The sequence below is a fragment of the Polyodon spathula genome, chromosome 4, assembly GCF_017654505.1.
Source record: "Polyodon spathula isolate WHYD16114869_AA chromosome 4, ASM1765450v1, whole genome shotgun sequence".
NCBI classification, from domain to species: Eukaryota; Metazoa; Chordata; class Actinopteri; order Acipenseriformes; family Polyodontidae; genus Polyodon; species Polyodon spathula.
Window position 1 is genome coordinate 31,372,412 of NC_054537.1, and position 21,741 is coordinate 31,394,152.

The 21,741-nt window shown below is 40.0% G+C and overlaps 1 protein-coding gene across 3 annotated transcripts in view; it reads right to left on the reverse strand.

The window, feature by feature from the left end:
- Positions 1-21,741, reverse strand: part of LOC121314420 (putative Polycomb group protein ASXL3) — a 75,129-nt gene that overhangs the window by 38,849 nt on the left and 14,539 nt on the right. For 2 of the 3 annotated variants that reach the window (XM_041247682.1, XM_041247680.1), the window contains exon 2: positions 8,870-8,952. In XM_041247682.1, the coding sequence (XP_041103616.1) occupies positions 8,870-8,952 (83 nt within the window). Of the gene's footprint in view, positions 1-8,869; positions 8,953-21,741 lie in introns of those variants that run through there. The other variant, XM_041247683.1, reaches the window with a different exon arrangement.

Below are 21,741 nucleotides of genomic sequence, written 5' to 3' on the forward strand. Positions count from 1 at the left end.
GTCATAAATACAAGCAATCAAACAGCATCTAATGTTAAAAAAGTGACGTTTCGCCAAACGCCTTCTGAAATGTGAATATTGAACTTTTAATTGACTGCGTAAGCACGTTACTGTCTTGATTAATATTACAAAATAAATCAGAGGGAGATCAAGTTGAACAAACAAATATTCATTTGATTTGAAACAAAAGGGCACAACCAATAATTAGCCTCTACATTTACAAACACGAGTATCTTTGCTGGCTTGGTAGCATTCGCTCTTGCTATCCTTCACTCTCGTCACAACTCTCTACTGAGCCCGGAGTGGGTCTTTTATACTGTGGCTGGAGCCTTAATTACCCATTAAACAACTACCTTATTAATGCTCCAGCCACATTCCCACACGCTTTACTGGGACTTAACGCCATCCCCACCAGCTACACTTTACAAGACCTCCTTTTTGCCGATCTCAAACAATAAACAATATACAATAATGTCAGTCGGCTATCGTCCATTCGCACACACATATACAAAAATATATAATAATAATAATAATAATAATAATAATAATAATAATAATAGTAAGTGGTGGACACCTTGCCAAAGTCCTTAATGTTTCATTGAAGTGAATGTTCTCACTGATTCAGCACCAAAAAGCCTTTCATAATTCCCCACCATTTCTTCTCCTAATACATGTAGCTCCTGGTCTGTAAACTTTAGATTCCTCACTCTGTCCTCCTTGTCACTGACATTATGACATACTCAGATATATAATTCCATGTGTTGAACACTGCGGGTTGTGACAACCTGCAAATGAATCATTTAGATTGCTTATTTGTGCATATAATTAGCTTAGTGAATACAGCGACCATCCATTTGTGCAGGCGGTGTGGCTTCCCCTTGCCACGCGGTAATTCTGCTCATTTAAAACTGTTTAGTGAATGAGGCCCAAAGTGTCTCACAGGTAAGATAAGAAATTGTTTAGGCAATGGGAAAAGTATGAACATGATCAGACCCTTTGCAATCATTAATTTTAAATTTTTACTAATTTTATGATGGTGGTCACTGCTAGATGCCAGTAGTTTTATTAATTTTTGAAAACATCCATTTTCAGTAATACAGTATAAGGCCTAGGCTCCTGAATGCAAAAAGTGGTCCCAAGACTACAACGGGAGAGTGGGGTTCATAAAACTATGAGACATTAGTCTATTTTTATTAAGTTACTACTACAACGACTACGACTACAACACTTTACATGTTTACAGGTCATGTATATGGGAAGCATGTGATATGTCGCTTATTCAATGAAGTACACATTTAAAGATATGCAAATAAGTTTATAATTAGCCATACAGTAGATATACAAAAGATATATATTGTTTTAGAGACATACACATTTTCAAGTGTTATAAAGTACACAAAGAATATTTAATGGCCTCTAGTGGAATACAACATCAATAACCCTCATGAAGAAAACCTTTCACAGCTCACTTGTGCCTATGGCACTTATGAATTATTAGGTAGCCCAGGCGTATGTGATGCGAGGGTATCCCTCTGTGACTGGTTTATATTGCATTTGCTTTTTAAAAGAACATTAAAAATGGTCTACAAAATTGTAGATCGATCCTCTAATATTAACACTACCCATCTACATAATGTCAGTGTTCTTGCAAGCTGGAAATTCATAATCATCATGAGAGTTCAGAGTTACTCAGGTGAAATTGAAAGTGGTGAACTATTACAAGCCTGACATAAGAGACACATAAGTAACTAGATGTGTCCATTCAGTTCTATTTAATACAGACCATCAATATATCATTTTACGATTTAGGTTGGTCATGACTTAGGTGTACAGTATCTCCTTTTAAAGGAGAGACAGAAAACAAAATGTAACTGAGATCACAACAATGTTAAGCTGGCTTAAAAAATGACAGCGGTTAAACCATGATTTTTTAAACAGCAGTTAGTCGGGATGTTGCTAGTATATAGGGGAATATTACAAGCAGACTGTGGGGCAGCTTACAAGGATGATAGACAGACTATCAAATACTGTACATCTGAACTAACTACAGTGCTACCCTGTTATAACGTGGTTGTCGGGGTCCATAATTGCAGGTGACGTTATTTATGTTTCGCCTTACAATGGTGTAGCAGGACAGTAGGAAAGCCCTGCTGTTTAATCGTATTGTTTGTTTATTTTTAGAACGGAGTCTACCCCTTCGCCCCTGTGTTATTTGTATTTGTTTATTGTGTATATTTATAGATGACGGCGCACTGCCGTGTGTTTTGTTTATTGTTTTATATTTGTGTACATTGTATATAGATGACGGCGAACCGCCGTGCGTTTTGTTTTGTATTGTTTTGCAGCGTGGATGGGAAGCACCATCCACATTAAAAACTCGTGCAGAAGGTGGCCATCTCCCGAATTAATTATGTCATTAATTTGTTGCTAATAGGAAGATGGTCACCTGCATAAATACCTGCAGCTCTTTGCACTCCGGGTGGCTTTACGTAGGCGAGAGCGAGATATTGCTGTTGAGGTTTAAAACACGGGATCAGTGACAGCAATCTGCCCAGCTTGACCTGTGTGTGTAGTTTATTTTTGTGTTCGTGATTTGTTTTTGTTTCAACTTTTTATTTTTGTGCCTGTGAGCAGTGTTCATTTTTGTTTAAACATTTTATTTATTTTTGTATTTAAAATAAAATGTCGCACGCACCACTGCACCGTACCAGTCTGTTGTTGTTCCTCCTTCTGGTCTGAGTGACGGCAATGCCATTTCCTGCCACAAACGGATATTTGCATTTTTGTTCCCGAAATGAGTTACAATGGCCAAATTAATATTGTAGTGTACCGTGGGAAATACAGGCAGGAGATGCACACAATTTGCAGGTACTCAAATCCACAGTTTATTGGGGCAATTATTCCTGGCCCCTGTCAGCCTGGGCTACACCAAAAACTCTTGCACATTCACCCAGCAGATTGTCTGACTCAGCTGTCAGCTCTGTGGCGTTGATGTGGGCTTTCATGTCCCTGCCTACCCGGACGTCAATCAATCCAGGCTGAGGTAAGCTTGCTGCTTCAGTGCTTAAAACACACACAGACAGTCCACAAGTCCTTCATCTATAACCCATGAATGCTTGTTTCAAAACTTTGCAAGAATCAATTTTTAAAGATGGTAACAAAGTACCTCTGTAGCCCACTGACAAACCACTTTCACATAATGATTATACACATTTTATGTTTTTAGTTTTACGGATTTATTTATTTATACACGTTTTATGGTTTCTTTTGGTTTAAACCCAGACTATTTGCTAATACTGTACAATATAACCTAAAACAACATAAATGTGTGTTGTTCATATTTGTACATTTATTAAACTGTGAAGGAGACAGATAGCACACAAAAGAACAGTACAAAGGCACCTGAATACAGAACAAGTGTATGCACGTAGACCTCAATGTAAACCACTTTTGAAAAAAATTCATAAAACAAACCATCTAAAATTTGTCAAGAAATATGATGAGGAATCTGAAGCATTCTTCAACAAAATTATCTGGTCCAATGAGACAAAATAAAACTTTTCCCCAAAAATGGACCACAGTATGTTTGGAGAAAAAAACAGGAAAACATTCAATTAAAAAAAAAAAAAACCTTGTACCTACAGTTAAACATGGTGGTGGTTCGATCATGATATGGCAGTGCTTTAGTAGTTCAGGGACAGAAGATATTCATGTAATTGAAGATTGAAAGAATGCAGTCAATGATACCATCTGCTCGTAGGCGGATTGGCAGACAGTTTATCTTCCAACACGACAACGACCCAAAGCATACGACTCAGTCAACTGGAATTCCTGAAGAAAATGAAGATAAAAGTTCTCGAATGGCCAGAACTCAAGCTAACATAAATATTTTGGACTGATCTGAAAAAAGCTGTAGCCAAGCATTGTGTAACCAATCTGTCTGACCTGGAGGAAATAACAGAGATTTCAACAACAAGATGCAACATATTGGTTCAGAATTATCATAAACATCTGGAAGACATAACAAAAGCAACAGGAGGACACACAATATAGTTTAAATAACATATATATATATATATTTTATACACAACAAATTGAGTATTTTGCTTTTTTTTTAAATACAAAGTGGTTAAAGTTTACTAAATACTTGTACTTAATCAGTTTAATTATGGTATAATAATAAGCGTAGGGTGCCAATACTCTTGTCTGTGACGGTATACTTCTGGTTAAAATGTACTTGGATAAATCAGTCAGTCGTATTTATATGTTTTCCGACAAGATACCGTACACCCACCAACACACATATTTAGTCTTAAAACTAGATTTCTGCAAAAGAGAACGTTATTAAATTCCCCACACAGGCAATTTTATACATTTTATCTGGTAAATGCAAGTACGCTTGACCATCCTCAAGCTTGCTTATACTGTTTGCAAGAAATTGGTTTGTAATCTAATGTTATTAACTTTTTACCCATGTGTGCATGAAGAACTTTTGTTTCAGAAAAATGTGAACTAACTGATTTATAATATATAGTAGACCTTGCTACTGATGTGACACAGGCATCTGAAATGTCTTTGTATCAGACAGTTTGTGTTGCCTCCTGATTTTGAAAGTAAAATCTATTATAGACGCCACAGCTTTTTTTCTTTTTATTTATGCCTCTGCCAGTGCATTGTATACAGTAAAGTTTCATTGTAGCAGGATACTGGTAAAAATAAACCAATTTAAAAAAAAAAAAAAAAAAAAAAAAAAAAAGCAAATGCATATTATTTTAGTCAGTTTTCAAACTGGTTGTATCTTGTTTTCTATCTTGCTGATTTTTATTTTTAACATCATTTAATAGGGGTTCTAAAGTACAAGTGTTTGTACGAAATGTATGAAATGTTGGGTTAAAACATTGCATTAAATCAGCAAGCACCAGCCTGGGAGACTAAAGTATATGTGAAAATAATGTTGTAAGTTAAAAAAATTAAATAAATAGTGCATTCACAACTAAGGCCCTGTCCACAATATGCATTTAAAAAATATTAGTTGCTTTTAAACCGTCTTAAAAGTGCCAAGTACGGTTAGCATCTATACTACATAGCGTTTAGTACAGAATTCAAGAATCAGTAACAGGTAGTGCAGTTTGTCAGTAGTTGGACAGTGTAATAATGAACTAAATTTTGTATGTATCCTCCAATATCCCCAAATGCTCTTTGATACGTCTGGGGCATGCACATTGCAAATACTCAGAAAAGGCACCTGAAGGACTTGCTATCAATAAACACACCATACTGGGTATTTTATGCTGAAAATAACATCTGTCACAGCTCTGTTAAACTAGAGGAGGAAACAACAAAAGCACAACAACAAATCAGGTGACTGTAAGAATGAAATGCGAGTTAAAAAGTAGGATCAGGGATGAGGAATTAACTTAATTTGTCAACTCTGGTTATAAAATAAGGCGAAACAGATTCAAGGCTTACTCAAGATAAGAAAGTAAAAACAAGTGACATTATTTTGTAATGAACAGCTTTTTCTGAGTTTAAACAGAATCGTCTCAAAATGCATTTAAAAACGGATGTCATATGATAAAAAATAAAACTCATTAGGGCTCCTGAATGGCGCATCCAGTAAAGGCGCTCCGCGTGGAGTGCAGGATGCGCCCTATAGCCTAGACGTCGCCAGTTCAAGTCCAGGCTATTCCACTGCCGACCGTGGACGGGAGCTCCCAGGGGGAGGCACACAATTAGTAATCGGCCGCGTGCCGCCTGGGGGGGAGGGCTTAGGTTGGACGGAGTGTCCTTGGCTCACCGCGCACCACCAACCCATATAGACTGGCCGGGCGACTGCGGGCTTGCCTGTAAGCTGCATTGTCATCCAACACTAGCTCGGGTTGGCTGCATAGCAGGTCTGCAGAGTGAAAAGAAGCGGTCGGCTGACGGCATACGCTTTGGAGGACAGCATGTGTTCGTCTTTGACATTCCCGAGTCAGCGCAGGGGTGGTAGCGGAGAGCTGAGTCTAAAAGTACAATTGGACGTTTCAAATTGGGAATAATACTGGGTAAAATCAATTGGCGATTACTAAATTTATAAATAAACAAATACAACTCATTAACTTCAAGCCCTGATTATACATCTGAGTGTATTTGCTGTATATATTTTTTTCTATCAAAATGCACATCTATTAATATGAGGCATTTTTTTAAACATAAAATACAGTGCATGGTGGGATACTATTGTATTAAGTCACGCTGTCTGTTGCATGACTAGAAACTGTAACCAAACTATTTTAATAGTGTTTATACGCACTAGGCCTGTATAAACATGAAACAGTACTTAAATGTGGGCACTTGGGACTGGACTAATTACAGCATTTTCGAGTATGGTTCTCGAGATCGGTTATGTAGTGTGGATATAGCCTAAAACTAACTGATATCAGCCAATCTAGCTTTGAGTTTGAGGTCAATTAAAGTAGATGAGTTTGAGGTCAATTAAAGTAGACAGATCATGCACCTTTCATACAGGTATTTTATAATTAAAACTCACAACAGAACCTTGAATGGATTAAACTGCTACAGAATGGAGTCTTAAATTGTGTTTGGTCTCATGATAACACACACTTTAGTATTATTGATTTAATATAGAATTTCATATATTGTAAGTGTTGCACATTACCCTACATCACGAGTCTCCTGCCAAAGCAAATTAACAAATTGTGACTGTATAATTATGATAGGAAAACACTGATTGGTTGTGCCAACAGTCCTTTCAAGCTCACATTTTAAGGTCCCTTACTTTTTGTACCATAATTCCAGCACCTGATTTATTCATATTATTCTAATCCCTTCAGGGTATAAAATAAAGGCTAAAGAGAGGGTCACTGGTAATTCAGACTTGGCAGCCATGCAATCATAGATTTAAATTTTTTATAAAAAACATCTCAGGAATTCTTACTTTGGGAATTCACTTGGAAGGGCAATTATCTAACGAGCACTAAATACTGATTGAAACAAAACTGTTAATGCATTTCTTTGTAAGTGCATGTACTGAACTGAACCCCCCTCAACCTGACCCCTTCCAACCATCTGTTGTACTCAAGAATTAAGTCTGACTTGTCATTGATTAGACTTTTTGTTTTAGAGCTGTTTTGTCTAATGCTCAGATCATAATTTATTAATATCCTATTGAGACAGGAAGCCCTGTTGCTGGTCCGTGGAGTGTGTGTGTGTGTCGTTGAGAAATCAGCTGCTTAGCGTTGCTAAGCAATCAATTGAGCAGCGGGCTCGTACTGCGCTGAGCTGTTCGGGAGGACAGGATTGGCTGGAGGTGGGGGGGTTGCACAGAGCTCAAAGCGACTGCATCAAAACTCTGGGCGAGTGCAATGCCAGTGACACACAGGCCGGGACTTTGGGAGCAACAGAACAGAAGTAGGTCAGTTTAGGGGATGTTGATCCCACACAGTATAGGAGAGGGTTACGTAGAGTAGCAGGTTCCAGGAGCAGTACGTTCCTGTTACTGGGACTAGCGCTTGTTATTTTGTGTGGCAAACTTCTTTTTTAGCTTTGTTTGGTTTCGTTTCTTTATAAATGTGACACTAGGGCTACCGTTGCTGGTACCCCTGTGTCAGATTAAATCTGCGTACCTGTGCAGCATATCAACACCAAGGCTGTGTCTGTCTCAGTATTTTCCAGTGACTACCCACACACGTAACACCCTGGTCACCCTGTTACACCTATTATGTGTGTTTTGTTAAATTTTCTATTGCTGTTTTTGCTCACTAACAATTGTCCTTTGTCAACCTCAGGGTCTGCGTCTAAAAATTATAATTCTGAATTGAGGTGGTTTGAGAGAAAACTGTGTGCAATCATTTCTGCCCTCTCTATAACGTAAGTTAGAGAGTTGCTAATAGTGTTGCGAACAGTACTGTTTGTTAGACATTGACAAATGTACTGTATCGTCTACAGACAGACGGGGTGGTTTGGTTCTCAACAAACAGTGGTTTGCAAAATCCCTTTATAATTTTAATACAGTAAAAAAATACAGTTTCATCACTCACTACTAATAGCCCTTTAGTAGTCTGCATGTAGCAGTTTCAAAGTTAGTAATGATACAGATTCATAGCACAAGGAAAAACCTTTCCTCCAGAGTTTCAGCCTCAGCAAAGATGTTAAGAAAAAAATAAATAAAAGCTACTCTCTTGAGTTATCTGTTTAAATCCAGCAACAGCCGGTACATGGATCTTCCTAAGCTTCCTAAAAGACCATGATTTTGCAATGACAGACAAGTGGTTATTTTGCCTTCTTTTAAGTGTCTCTTTTACAATTAATTTCATATTATTTTATTAGCTTCAACTTAGCACCCTGTATCATTATGCAGCTGAAGCTAACTAAGTTTAGGGAAATGGACACACTTAACATCTTTGATTTAAAAAGCACTGTTGCGATGTACATTTGCATGCTTGTTAAAATTATTTTAAATAATGAAAAAGAAAAAAACTACAGGCATTTCAGCTATTTCTTAAAAATATTTTAACAATTATTTTGGATTACCATGGAAAAAACACCAAACACTGTATCACTATAATGACAATTATGACAATATACATCCCAACCTTAAGATAAAGCATGCCTACAATTTGCACCATAATTTTGAAGCAATAAAAAGTGTAGAGGGGATGGAAATGTATAACGAGAGCAAACACAAGAACTACATAGACACGGTTCGAATACAACGTAATGGGGCACAAAAGGAGATCTGTAAAACAGCCATTTCCTATGCTACACATGAAGTATCCCAGGTATAATGCCCTATCACTTAGCACCTTAATGATCAACATGACTAATAAAACAAACCAAAGTAAAATCAAAACAAAAACACACTTACCTGGTTTCTTTTAGTCCCTCTTTCTGTATGACTTCTAAGATTTGCTTTGCAGTCATCTGAGTATTGGGATGTTTTTCTAGTGCCTACAAAAAAGAACACAAAATAAAAAAACACACACGGAAAGATACACTGGAATTTACAGTTGCTACAGTGGCTTGGGGCTTTAAAATACTGTACATGTGCCTTGCTCACTTAAAATTCCATAGGGGCCCATTTTCCTGTTTCATTGGCCAGAAGTCTGCATTCAGCTGAGGGCCAAATTACGTTAAAAAGATCTGTGATGAAGCATCATGTTGACATTTTTGGGGCGGTTGGCCTCACAAATTCATCAACCCCAGTCGTGTTGGGCTCCAGAGTCTATAACAGCTTGGAGGTGAAACTGCTGTTTAACACTTGAGAGCTGAATCTGTGTTTTCAGTGCAAGATGAGAGGCCTGACATCTGCTGTCTGACCCTCTTTCAGAAGGTCTCTTATTCAGCCCTGCTTTCAAAGGCAGATTGTAAAGCACATTATTAGAAATAGCAACTGAATGACTTCTGCCACATTGCTCATTTATTGTCATATTCAACACAGTTTGAGGCAGACAGTTTGCTGGTTTTATTGCTTACCTTACTTTGACTGCACTCCCTGGATTTTCTAGGACAGCACACAGAATAAAAAGGTTCCACCATTACACTGGGATAAAACAGGTGCTGGTCGTGAAATAGAGCAGAAAAAACTCTGCGACCTTCCTGGTGTGCAGTTAGTATTTTACAACCTTGAGTCTTCACTACCACTTTCCTTCTTATTGATAATTTGACCTCAAAGAAACCCTTAAACCTTCCCTACCAATGTCACATTATATGCAGCTTTATTACATTGAACTTTCTGGATGCCTTTATCCCTTTGTGAATTTTATTAATTTTGTAATAGATTTGTTAGATCACACATTAAAATAATTTTATTTACAACATGAATAGTAGCACCGTTATTAAAAAAATAGATAAATAAATAAACTTAACCCTGTCCCTTTTTTTTTTTTTGTACATGGATTTAAGTGTCATTTTATGATAAAATAACGAGGGGCTATGCTAATATTCCAGATGTCACACATCATAAGAACAGGACTACGAATTAAACAGGCATTCATTTAAAAAGGGTGTTTACAACGACTTTGTAAGATTTTAGAAAGTTAATACAGAAACGTTCTAATTTTAATTAACTAATCGTGGCCACCCGGGTTTACAATTGATGTAGCTTTATCGTTCTACTTGTCATCCTTGATTTTTCTCCATCTCAGATGATGGTTAAATGTAATTATTGTAATTATTTGTCAAGTGTTTCCTTTAAGATTCCCTCCTAGCACAAAAGAGATTTGTTAATGTGCTGTGCAAAAGTTGTGCCAATATGCTATGCTAAGACTAATTCCATTGTTTATTAGTCCAATTTTGCGCTATTAATATGTGTGTTAAGTGGTTACCACTCTTCACTCAGCAATGCGACCAACTATATCAATAGCCTTACTTACTGTAATATGAATTTCAAGTTTAAACAAAACATGTAAAATAAATACAATTCTTAACTACAAACCAATGAAGTTTTCAAAAAGGCTAACTTATAAGAGAAGTATCTTTGTGTTAAAATACTTTCACAAAAATGTACTTTGTAAGATAACCTGTTTTCAGAATATTCAGAGAACTCTGCTGTAAAATTCTTGAGAATGTACTGATGTAGCTCTGTGCCCCTTCTTTCTTAAATTTTTGGCCCTTGCGTTCTAAAGTTATGCAATAAAAAAAAATAAAAATGTCAACACAAGATTTGCAACAGGAGATAGGGACGTGTATTTCGGTCTCAGGTCTCAGTAAGATGATGATTCTTCAAATTGCCCCTGGTTGACGTATTGTCACCCATGGAACGATGTAAATCGAACCAAATTGGCAATTCCTCTAGAAGAGTACAGTATGAAGGCGGTATGATGTAAAAAAAATTCTATTCTGGGTGCCAAATATCATTGTAAACGTAATTCAATCATATACAAATTACAATAAACATCAACATCAGCCACGGCAAATCCAGCGTTCAAAATAGTGGTAAATAAACAAGAACAACTTTATTCTTGTTCAAATAGAAGTCATCCCAAGTTTACTTAAAAAAAAAAAAAAAAAAAAAAAAAGATTTTATATTCTCACAAGCCTAAAGTCAGAATGACTTTTATGCAGAGCAATCCAAAGCAGAGAAGAAAACAGAGATCTGCCCTCCTTCTTATCCACTCTGAATGTGCTCGGTGTCTGTCAGTAGGGGTCGCTGTTGTGCAATGAGGAGAAGCAATCCCTGCCGGTTTCCCATCCCCCACCCCGGGAGTGTCAGAGCCAATGTGACGCCCTGTAACAAAGTGCCCGCCCCTGTGTATATTATCTGTTATGTGTTGCGTGTGGTGTGTTTAAATGTTGGTGTATAGACATTGGTACACGGGATATAAACGGGTCTGTGTAACACGAGTGTTTAAAAATGTATATGTGTATTTAGGCACAAGGATTGCACAGCACTTCACGTGCAAGTAAAATGTAGTAATATGTGAGCACGGGGAATTGCACTTTATTAATTCACGTGCTGGGATTCAAGTGAATAATTAATTGGTAATTGAATCCCAGCACAATAGTATATATAGATGCACGTTGTCACATACTGGGGGTTGGGTGTTCGGTGAGCGGAGAACGGGATTGGAGACGGAGGAAATAAGTATAGTAGTAATAATAATAATAATAATAATAATAATAACAACAGAAAGTATCTGCTCACCGTGTTTGTCAGTGTCTGTCCGTGCACCGTTTTGTTAAGTTTAGTCTGTTTTTGTTTGTCTATTTATTTTGGCGTAGAGTGCCGTGTCCTGTGTTTTCGTGTTTGTTTAAACCTTTTATTTTGTAATAAACCGGCGCCAACAGGCGTCTTCATCATTTCATTTCACATCATCGTCTTTGTATATTTCATTCCTTCCTGGTTCTGACGCCGCCCACTTGGCCGTCTTTGTGACACGTGGTGTCCTGCGTGGGATTTAACAGCGCCTCCAAGCGTCAGACCAGGAGAGGTTTTTTTGTGTGGAAGGAAAAAAAAAAAAAAGGGGCGTCTTTGGATTACAAAAAAAAAAAAAAGAAAGAAAGAAATGGGGAGAAGCAGGAAAGAGGATAAAGAGGTGAGGGACAGGGAGGAGGAGTGCCGCCTAAGGGCCAGACATCCCCGGCGATGTAACCCTCCGCCACCTCCACCGGCAGGAGCAGAGCAGCAGGAGCTGCCTCTGCCTCCGCCACCTCCACCGGCAGGTGCAGAGCAGCAGGAGCTGCCTCTGCCTCCGCCACCTCCACCGGCAGGTGCAGAGCAGCAGGAGCTGCCTCTGCCTCCGCCACCTCCACCGGCAGGAGCAGAGCAGCAGGAGCTGCCTCTGCCTCCGCCACCTCCACCGGCAGGAGCAGAGCAGCAGGAGCTGCCTCTGCCTCCGCCACCTCCACCGGCAGGAGCAGAGCAGCAGGAGCTGCCTCTGCCTCCTCCACCAGCAGAGGGTGAATGCCTGCTGGATCCCCGTCCCCCAGCAGAGGGTGAATGCCTGCTGGATCCCCGTCCCCCAGCAGAGGGTGAATGCCTGCTGGATCCCCGTCCCCCAGCAGAGGGTGAATGCCTGCTGGGTCCCTGTCCACCAGCAGAGGGTGAATGCCTGCTGGGTCCCTGTCCACCAGCAGAGGGTGAATGCCTGCTGGTATCACTTCCCCCACCAGCAGAGGGTGAATGCCTGCTGGTATCACTTGTCCACCAGCAGAGGGTGAATGCCTGCTGGTATCACTTCCCCCACCATCACGAGGAGAGGAGCTGGAGCTTCCTCTGCCTCCACCTCCATCAGGGGGAGAGGAGCAGGAGCTGCCTCTCCCTGCACCAGAAAGGCCAGGACTAGATGCTGGCGGTCCTCAGCAGCCCTTGCATAGGCTGCTGAGGGAAGCACGGGGAAGAACCTCCCGGCTGCAGTGGCCGAAAAGAGGGCCAACACCCGCACCCCAGCTTGTCCTGACTGCCAGCCTCGCTTCGCCCAAGGATGCCAGCCTCGCTTCGCCCAAGGATGCCTCTGCATCGCCTGGGGTTGCCCGCCGCTCTGCATCGCCTGGGGTTGCCCGCCGCACTGCATCGCCTGGGGTTGCCCGTCGCTCTGCATCGCCTGGGGTTGCCCGCCGCTCCGCGTCAAAGCCGGAAGTACTGTGGCCGGAACCCCACGAAGGGGAGCTGCTGGCCACGAAGAAGAGGGAGGAGGTCTGGAGACCGCCAACCCCAGCAGCAGTTTCGCTGCCGGAGAAGGGGGAGGAGGTCTGGAGACCGCCAACCCCAGCAGCAGTTTCGCCGCCGGAGATCGTGGGGGAGGTCCGGAGACCTGCTCCCTCTGCAGTTTCTTCCCTGCAGGAAGAACGGTGGTTGAAGCCCCACCAAGGGGAGCTGCCGGCGCCGAAGAAGGGGGAAGGTCAGGAGACCACACCCCAAGCAGCCTTTCCGCTGCTAGGACTACCCTGGCAGGAGAATGCTACCCCGCTGACAGCATTACGACCTGTGGGCCCCTGGAAGCCTCTGGTCCTGGCCAAGGACTTTGGGCGGGACTTTTGGGCTTTTAAGGGGGGAGGTGGCCATTGAGGCCATGTGTGCTTTGCACAGGAGGGGGTATATGTAACAAAGTGCCCGCCCCTGTGTATATTATCTGTTATGTGTTGCGTGTGGTGTGTTTAAATGTTGGTGTATAGACATTGGTACACGGGATATAAACGGGTCTGTGTAACACGAGTGTTTAAAAATGTATATGTGTATTTAGGCACGAGGATTGCACAGCACTTCACGTGCAAGTAAAATGTAGTAATATGTGAGCACGGGGAATTGCACTTTATTAATTCACGTGCTGGGATTCAAGTGAATAATTAATTGGTAATTGAATCCCAGCACAATAGTATATATAGATGCACGTTGTCACATACTGGGGGTTGGGTGTTCGGCGAGCGGAGAACGGGATTGGAGACGGAGGAAATAAGTATAGTAGTAATAATAATAATAATAATAACAACAACAAAGTATCTGCTCACCGTGTTTGTCAGTGTCTGTCCGTGCACCGTTTTGTTAAGTTTAGTCTGTTTTTTGTTTGTCTATTTATTTTGGCGTAGAGTGCCGTGTCCTGTGTTTTCGTGTTTGTTTAAACCTTTTATTTTGTAATAAACCGGCGCCAACAGGCGTCTTCATCATTTCATTTCACATCATCGTCTTTGTATATTTCATTCCTTCCTGGTTCTGACGCCGCCCACTTGGCCGTCTTTGTGACACGCCCCCTTCGGAGTCCCCTGCAAAGTTCAGCCTCTTTGCACAGCCTGGACACAAACTGGTGATGTTCAAGCTGTACCTGCGCTCCCACCGGCAGCGCTTTAACTGAATGAGCCACTTGGGGACCCCAGAGTTTATATTCTAATGCAGGGGCGTCAAACTCAAGGCCCACGGATGTACTTCGTCCAGCCCCCCGCAAAGTTTATTCATTACAGTGTAATTTGGCCCAGCCCAGTTTGAGTCTATTGGGTTATTACAAGTAAGAACTCCAAATCCCATCAGCCATCAGAAAAGTAGCCGGAAGCTCAGAGCTAAAGAAACAGAAGACAACGAGAAACAGCCAATCATATCTTGTACTTGGTGCTTAAGGTGTGTTTTCCGTTAGACACTGTAGCCTACTGTCCACACACGACACAAATTGTTTCAGGATAGGTGGGAGTTTGAATATGTATTTGTACAGCAGCAAGAAAACCCCATTTGTTTGGTATGTAAGGGAAGTACTGTGGTGATGAAATAATTCAATTTAAGGCACCACTATGAAACAAAACAAAGAAAAATATTGCGAGTTTGAAGGCAAGCAAAGGCAAGAAAAGTTGACTGAATTAAAAAGAACCCTTGATTTACAGCAGAACATGTTTAAAAAGAAAAAAAAGTGAGTGATGCGGCAGTAAAGGCCTTATGTCAGAGCTAATCGCAAAGTTGTTAAAGCCCTTTTCTGAGGGTACTTTTGTAAGACTACATGCTAAAGTAGTAAATTAAGTTAAATAATCTGTCCTGAGAAAAAGCGTGTTTTCCAATGTCAGTCTTTCAAGAAATACCGTGGTTGAAAGAGTGGATGACCTGGCTACCGATCTTCAAGAGAGCTCACTGAAAAAGCAAGCGATTTCGTAGCCTTTTCTCTTGCTGCAAACGACAGCACAGATATTACTGATACTGCTGCGTTATCTGTGTTTATCCGGGGTGTTGATGCAGGCTTCACCCAAGAGCTTTTGGATGTTGCAGCTATGCACCTCACTACCAGAGCAAATAATATATTTCAACAGCTTGAGAAATGTGCACGCAACATGAAGTTACAGTGAGAGAAGTTAGTTCGATTGACAAAAACAGACGGAGTGCCTCCCATGTGTGAAGGCTAGGTTTGATTCTGTCTCGGCTGAGCAGTTTTACCCGTTCCACCCACGCGTCATGGCTGCACGCGTCATGTCAATGTTTGGCAGTACATACTTCTGCGAACAGCTATTTTCACTGATGAAGATTAATAAATCCGCTCAAAGATCTCGCCTGAATGACAAGCATCTACACTCCATGCTAAAGATCATTTCAGCACAAAACATGAATCCCGATATTGACCAGTTTGTCTCATGACAAAGGTACCAGACCAACAGACTGAAATATATAATGTTAACAGCTAAAATATGTACATGACGTAAGGTTTACAAAAAAAAAAAACACACCACAAGCATGTTTTTTGATAAGTTGATTGGTCAATTATTATAAGATGTAACCTATGCATTAGTAAAGGTATAAATACAGGTATATATACAGTGCCTTGCAAAAGTATTCAGACCCCTGACCAATTCTCTCATATTACTGAATTGCAAATGGTACACTGAAATTTTGTTCCGTTTGTTATTTTATTTTTAAACACTGAAACTCAGAATCAATTATTGTAAGGTGACATTGGTTTTATGTTGGGAAATATTTTTAAGAAAAATAAAAAACTGAAATATCTTGCTTGCATAAGTATTCAACCCCCACACATTAATATTTGGTAGAGCAACCTTTCGTTGCAATAACAGCTTTAAGTCTTTTGGGGTAAGTATGTACCAGCGTTGCACATAGTGTCGGAGTGATTTTGGCCCATTCTTCTTGGCAGATTTGCTCCAGGTTGTTCAACTTGGTTGGACGACGCTTGTGGACCGCAATTTTCAAATAGTGCCACAGATTCTCAGTGGGATTGAGATCAGGACTTTGACTGGGCCACTGTAAGACATTCACCTTTTTGTTCTTGAGCCACTCCAGTGTTGCTTTGGTCTTGTACTTGGGATCATTGTCCTGCTGAAAGGTGAATTTCCTCCCAAGCTTCAGTTTTTTAGCAGACTAAAGCAGATTCTCTTGCAGTATTTTCCTGTATTTTGCTCCATCCATTCTTCCTTCAATTGTCATCTTCAACACGGTCATCTTTGTTTTCCAGAATTCCTGAATTGAGTTAATCAGCACTAGATGACTAGAAGAGCAGAAGGAAGCAAGTTTTCTTCCAGGACAACCTTGTACTTGGCTTGATTCATGCGCCCTTCACAAAGACAAATCTGCCCGATTCCAGCCTTGCTGAAGCACCCCCAGATGAGTCCAATGTTCAGCTTTGCCCAACACCTGGTCGTTTAATGGTTAGACAGAGACCTGGAAAGGCCTACAAGCCACAGTGTCTCGCACCCACTGTGAAATGTGGTGGAGGATCGGTGATGATCTGGGGGTGCTTCAGCAAGTCTGGAATCGGGCAGCTTTGGCATGAATCAAGCCAAGTACAAGGTTGTCCTGGAAGAAAACTTGCTTCCTTCTGCTCTGACAATGTTCCCCAACTCTGAGGATTGTTTTTTCCAGCAGGACAATGCTCCATGCCACACAGCCAGGTCAATCAAGGTGTGGATGGAGGACCACCAGATCAAGACCCTGTCATGGCCAGCCCAATCTCCAGACCTGAACCCCATTGAATACCTCTGGAATGTGATCAAGAGGAAGATGGATGGTCACAAGCCATCAAACAAAGCCGAGCTGCTTGAATTTTTGCGCCAGGAGTGGCATAAAGTCACCCAACATCAATGTGAAAGACTGGTGGAGAGCATGCCAAGACGCATGAAAGCTGTGCTTGAAAATCAGGGTTATTCCACCAAATATTGATTTCTGAACTCTTCCTAAGTTAAAACATTAGTATTGTGTTGTTTAAAAATGAATATGAACTTATTTTCTTTGCATTATTCGAGGTCTGACAACACTGCATCTTTTTTGTTATTTTGATCAGTTGTCATTTTCTGCAAATAAATGCTCTAAATGACAATATTTTTATTTGGAATTTGGGAGAAATGTTGTCAGTAGTTTACAGAATAAAACAAAAGTAAGTGTTCATTCCAGAGCTTTCCAGAGTCTCAATAGATATATATAATATAATATATATATATATATATATATAAGATAATGTTGTGATTTTACAACCACTTGTGATTTTACAACCACTGCAGAGCAATGAGTCATGTTTTTTTTTTTTTTTTCATAATATCTACTGGAAAACAGTACTAAATTTGTAAATACAGCAGAATTGTGTGAGAGTCTAAGAAATATATATTGAGAGATCAAAGTGCAAAAGTTATGTAGTAAAACTGTACTTCTCTTTCACTGTCATGCACTTTATTATTGTTACAGTCTTTTTATCTTTTACCACTGAGCCTAGTGCTGCTGATCAGAGAGGATGCCTTCTCACTCTGTATTAGCATTCTGTACAGTAGACTATTGATCATAGTCTCACAGGACAGCTATAGCCCTATGAGTTATCCTTCCCCTGAAGATGTGCTGCCTTATCCCTGCAGGGGAATGCATACTGTTTGCACAATAATGGCATATAACTGAGGCAGTGTCACATTTACATCTTGGTGCCCCTTGCCCAAGTGAGACTAAACTTCATAAAGTAATTCTTTATCTCAGAGTATTGGTGCATTGGAGTTGTCCATTAATATGTGAGTTATGTTCTGTGGACACACGTATATCTCTAATTCTGCAGCATAGCAGGCCATTTTTGGCATACCTGTCATTTTTATTATATGCTTTAAGATTTTTAACCTCTGCAAATAAGTTGTGGACTCAGTGTAGAGAGGTCAAACTCTTGCTACTGTAGCAACACAGCATACAGTAGTGTACATATTTATTAAAACACCTCAAGATTTGTCATTTATATCCTTTGAAATCCTCTGGGTGTGAGCATTTAAATTTTCAGTCAGTAATCAGTGATATAGAAACAGTAGGCAATTATGTGTGACTTTGTGCTTTAATTAGGCATTCTATTACTATTTTAAAATTAATGTAATGTGTGGCTCACTAAAGTCATCAATTAAATTAGACCACTAATTTGCCTATTTTGACAATTTTCCAAGATCTTCAGTCACCGTGGTTTGATTTCATCTGCACAACAAAGCAAAACAACAGAAGCAATGGGGTGTTCTAATAAATGTGCACACTGCTGTACACAGTAATACCATATTGTTGGACACCATGTTATCCAATACAGTAACATTTGTGATGTAGTTTAGCGTAAGTGTAATTGTAGAAAATATTTTGTTTGGCAAAGCAATGGGATTGCTGCTGAAAGTTGGAAAATGTGTGTGTGTTTTGGAGCTGCTGACTTATCTGCTGTGTCTGTAGATGACAGACCATGGTCTTTGCCTTCAATAACCATGGTAATAGGAAACTGCAGAGCATTGCAGAAAAAAAAAAATGCTTCAGTGCATGCATACCAAAGCAACCCACACATTTACTTCAGATTTAAAAAGGCTGTTGTGTCTCTTCAGCAGCATTTACAGAAACAACAGTTCTCTTGTACAGTACTTTTATACAATGGAATTCTGTTTTTCTTGAAAAGGCGTAAATGTAAACCAAATACAGTATATATAACAAAAGGAGAAACAGTTGGATGTGATTCGTTTTTTTAAATTTTACTGAATATGATTCACAAATATCTGAACAACTGAAACATACATATATATTTATTTTACAAATCAAAACAAAAAAATGTAAATAAACATCTGAACAGGCATTGTTTACAACATACTGTATATATTTATAAAGCTGAAACGATGGAAATAAATTTTGCACTTTTCAACTGCAATCAGTTTATTCTCAGATGAGCAAAAGCAACTTAACAAAACAGATAAATAAACTTAGAAAAAAAACATTTTACAGAAGTGCACAGCACAAGAAGTTATATATAAAAAAAAGTCTAATTTATTTTTTTTGACAAAAGGGTATTCCTTTACCTTGAGTCTAAGGCTGTTCATAATCAACACAGATAATGCGCTTCTCCACACCGCCTTTCTGCACAGGGCACAGCTGTCCGAAGTTTTATTTTTATTGCACTTGCCAACGGCTCTCAATGGGGTTGCCAGCTTGAGCTGTGGGTACACGCTTGGCAGTCTCCCTCTGTTCCAAATGCTTCTCGTGAAGTTCCTGTGCTAACTGTTAAATATATTCTCTCCTTGGTAAATTATTCTCTGTGCATTCTTTGTAAAGTACCCAAGAATTGATGGCTGCTAGGTCCAATAAATTGTAAAACACCTGAACAGACAACCGTCAGGAGCCAGCTTTCACTGAACACTTCCGTGCTGTCTGATCCAAAACATCAACTCCATGTTCTGTTGCGTAGTAAAACTCCACGGTCTCTGGTATTTATTTTCACTAGTCCCGATGCTAATTGACTGACCAAAGCAGCGCAGTTGGCAAACAGATGCCAGCCTTCAAAAGGCTGACTGAAAACAATAGACTGACAGTCATTCACTCAGGCAGAGAGTAGAGACTAATCTGATTACAGCTAAACACATTGCGGACTGGTAAATAAAAATAATAAAGCAGAATAGTGTTCTGTATAATCAAAATACAATTGTTTTCTGTGTGGCTGTCAATGTGACTGCTCCCAGGGCTTTTATGTATAATGTAATATATCTCCTTTATTTCCACACTCCAAATATGAAAATATTTTATACATACGGACAGAAAGGTACATGAATGCGCAGCCCCGTATGTGTTACATCACTGGAGAAAATTACATTTTAAAACCAAAAGCTGCAAAATGACCGCCGCTGGGCTTCTAGTGATAACTGTACATTTCTGCAATCTACTATCTTCACAGTATATTTGAAATCGGTGGCAGCTGGTAGGGGCTGGGCTATTAAAACCAACATTTCTTTTCATAATGTACTAATATTAAAAGGCGTGTTGTACATAATAAAATCATAAGCATGTTAAAGGAAAACCCGCCTTATTTGTAGAGGGGCTGGCCTCTTCGGGTTTTTTTTGAGAAGCAAAAACTACTGTGATCTGATGATTAAAGTCAGGAATACTGCGGATAAGCTCCTTTTCGATCGACAGTACACCAAGTACGTTAACTCTGTCTTGGGTCATTGTATTGCACAGGAAAGTCTTTATACATTTCAGTGTACCGAAAGATCTCTCCGATTCTGCTGTTGCGATCTCCGTCAGTTGAAATGTTTCTGAAAACCATTAGGTCACTTTGTTTTTCTTTGCATAGCATTGGGTAACACTTCACTGCCATCTCCAGTTGTTCACTAGGAATATCCACATGAAATTGATGGTACCATTCTGAACCAATAAGATCAAATAACATCAAGTGATTTACTTTGTCAAAGCGTTCTTTTGCCTGCAGAATCATAATGTTACATGCTTCCTTTGCTACATCAGCACAGTTTGATTGAATTCTTTTCTTTGGTGGTTCAGTTTCACTTGGTTTTCGGCTTCTTCTGCAGGAAGGTTTTCTTTCAATGCTGTCACTGATTTAGTAAATTTGTCCAGAATGTCCTGGGTCCAATTCCAGCCTAGGGGTCTGTCTGTGTGGAGTTTGCATGCTCTCCCTGTGTCTGCGTGGGTTTTCTCTGGATACTCTGCTTTCCGCCCACAGTCCAAAGACACGTTGGTCAGGTTGATTGAGCATTCTAAATTGGCTTTTGTTTGTGTGTGTGTGTGTATGTGGTGCCCTGCGATGGAATGTCATCCCATCTAGGGTGTAGTCCTGCCTTGTGCCCTGTGTCTGCCACGTTAGGCTCACCACAACCCTGTTAAGGATTAAGCGATTAATGATAATGGATGGATGTAAAGAAAGTCCACGTGAAGCAAAAGTTGGTAATCCTTCAGCCATTCGGTAACGAACTTTCAAAAGGTCATGAAACCTCTCAACTACAGAGCCCTGTGTGATACACCTCAGCACAATCACTAGTTGAGCTGTACTTGACACATCTGTCGTTTTATTGGCTTGTACCGACGCAAAGCTTGCATTTGAAACTTCCAACATACAGCCTAGAAGTTTTTTCTGTATGGTCTTCTATGTATTTTTAGACACAGTTGCATTTGCAAGGTGATCAGCTAACTGATTGTCTAGTTGAGAAAACACATCTACCAAATCTAGAAACACTCCCTGATTTAAAGTAGACTCTTTCATCATGAGCTCTCAGTGGCAACTCATGACTTCCACAGAACCTGATGTAGTGAATTACCTGGGAAAGAACACACCTTTTCTTCTGTACAAGCTCATTATGCCTTTGCACAGAAATACGGTCACCTTCATCAATCTGAGTAGCAATATTAACGTTTCCAGTCATTTTCAGTTTAACACAGTTCCCGATATGAGAAGCACTGTATTCATGTTTATTAACTTTCTCTGACTGGTGTTTTAAATAATTGATTCTGGTTTTGGTCCAAGCTGTACCCCTCCAAACAAGATGCAAGGAAAACAAAACAACTTTTTTTTTTTCACCTCACTGTCAGCCAATCCTTCCTGTCAAACC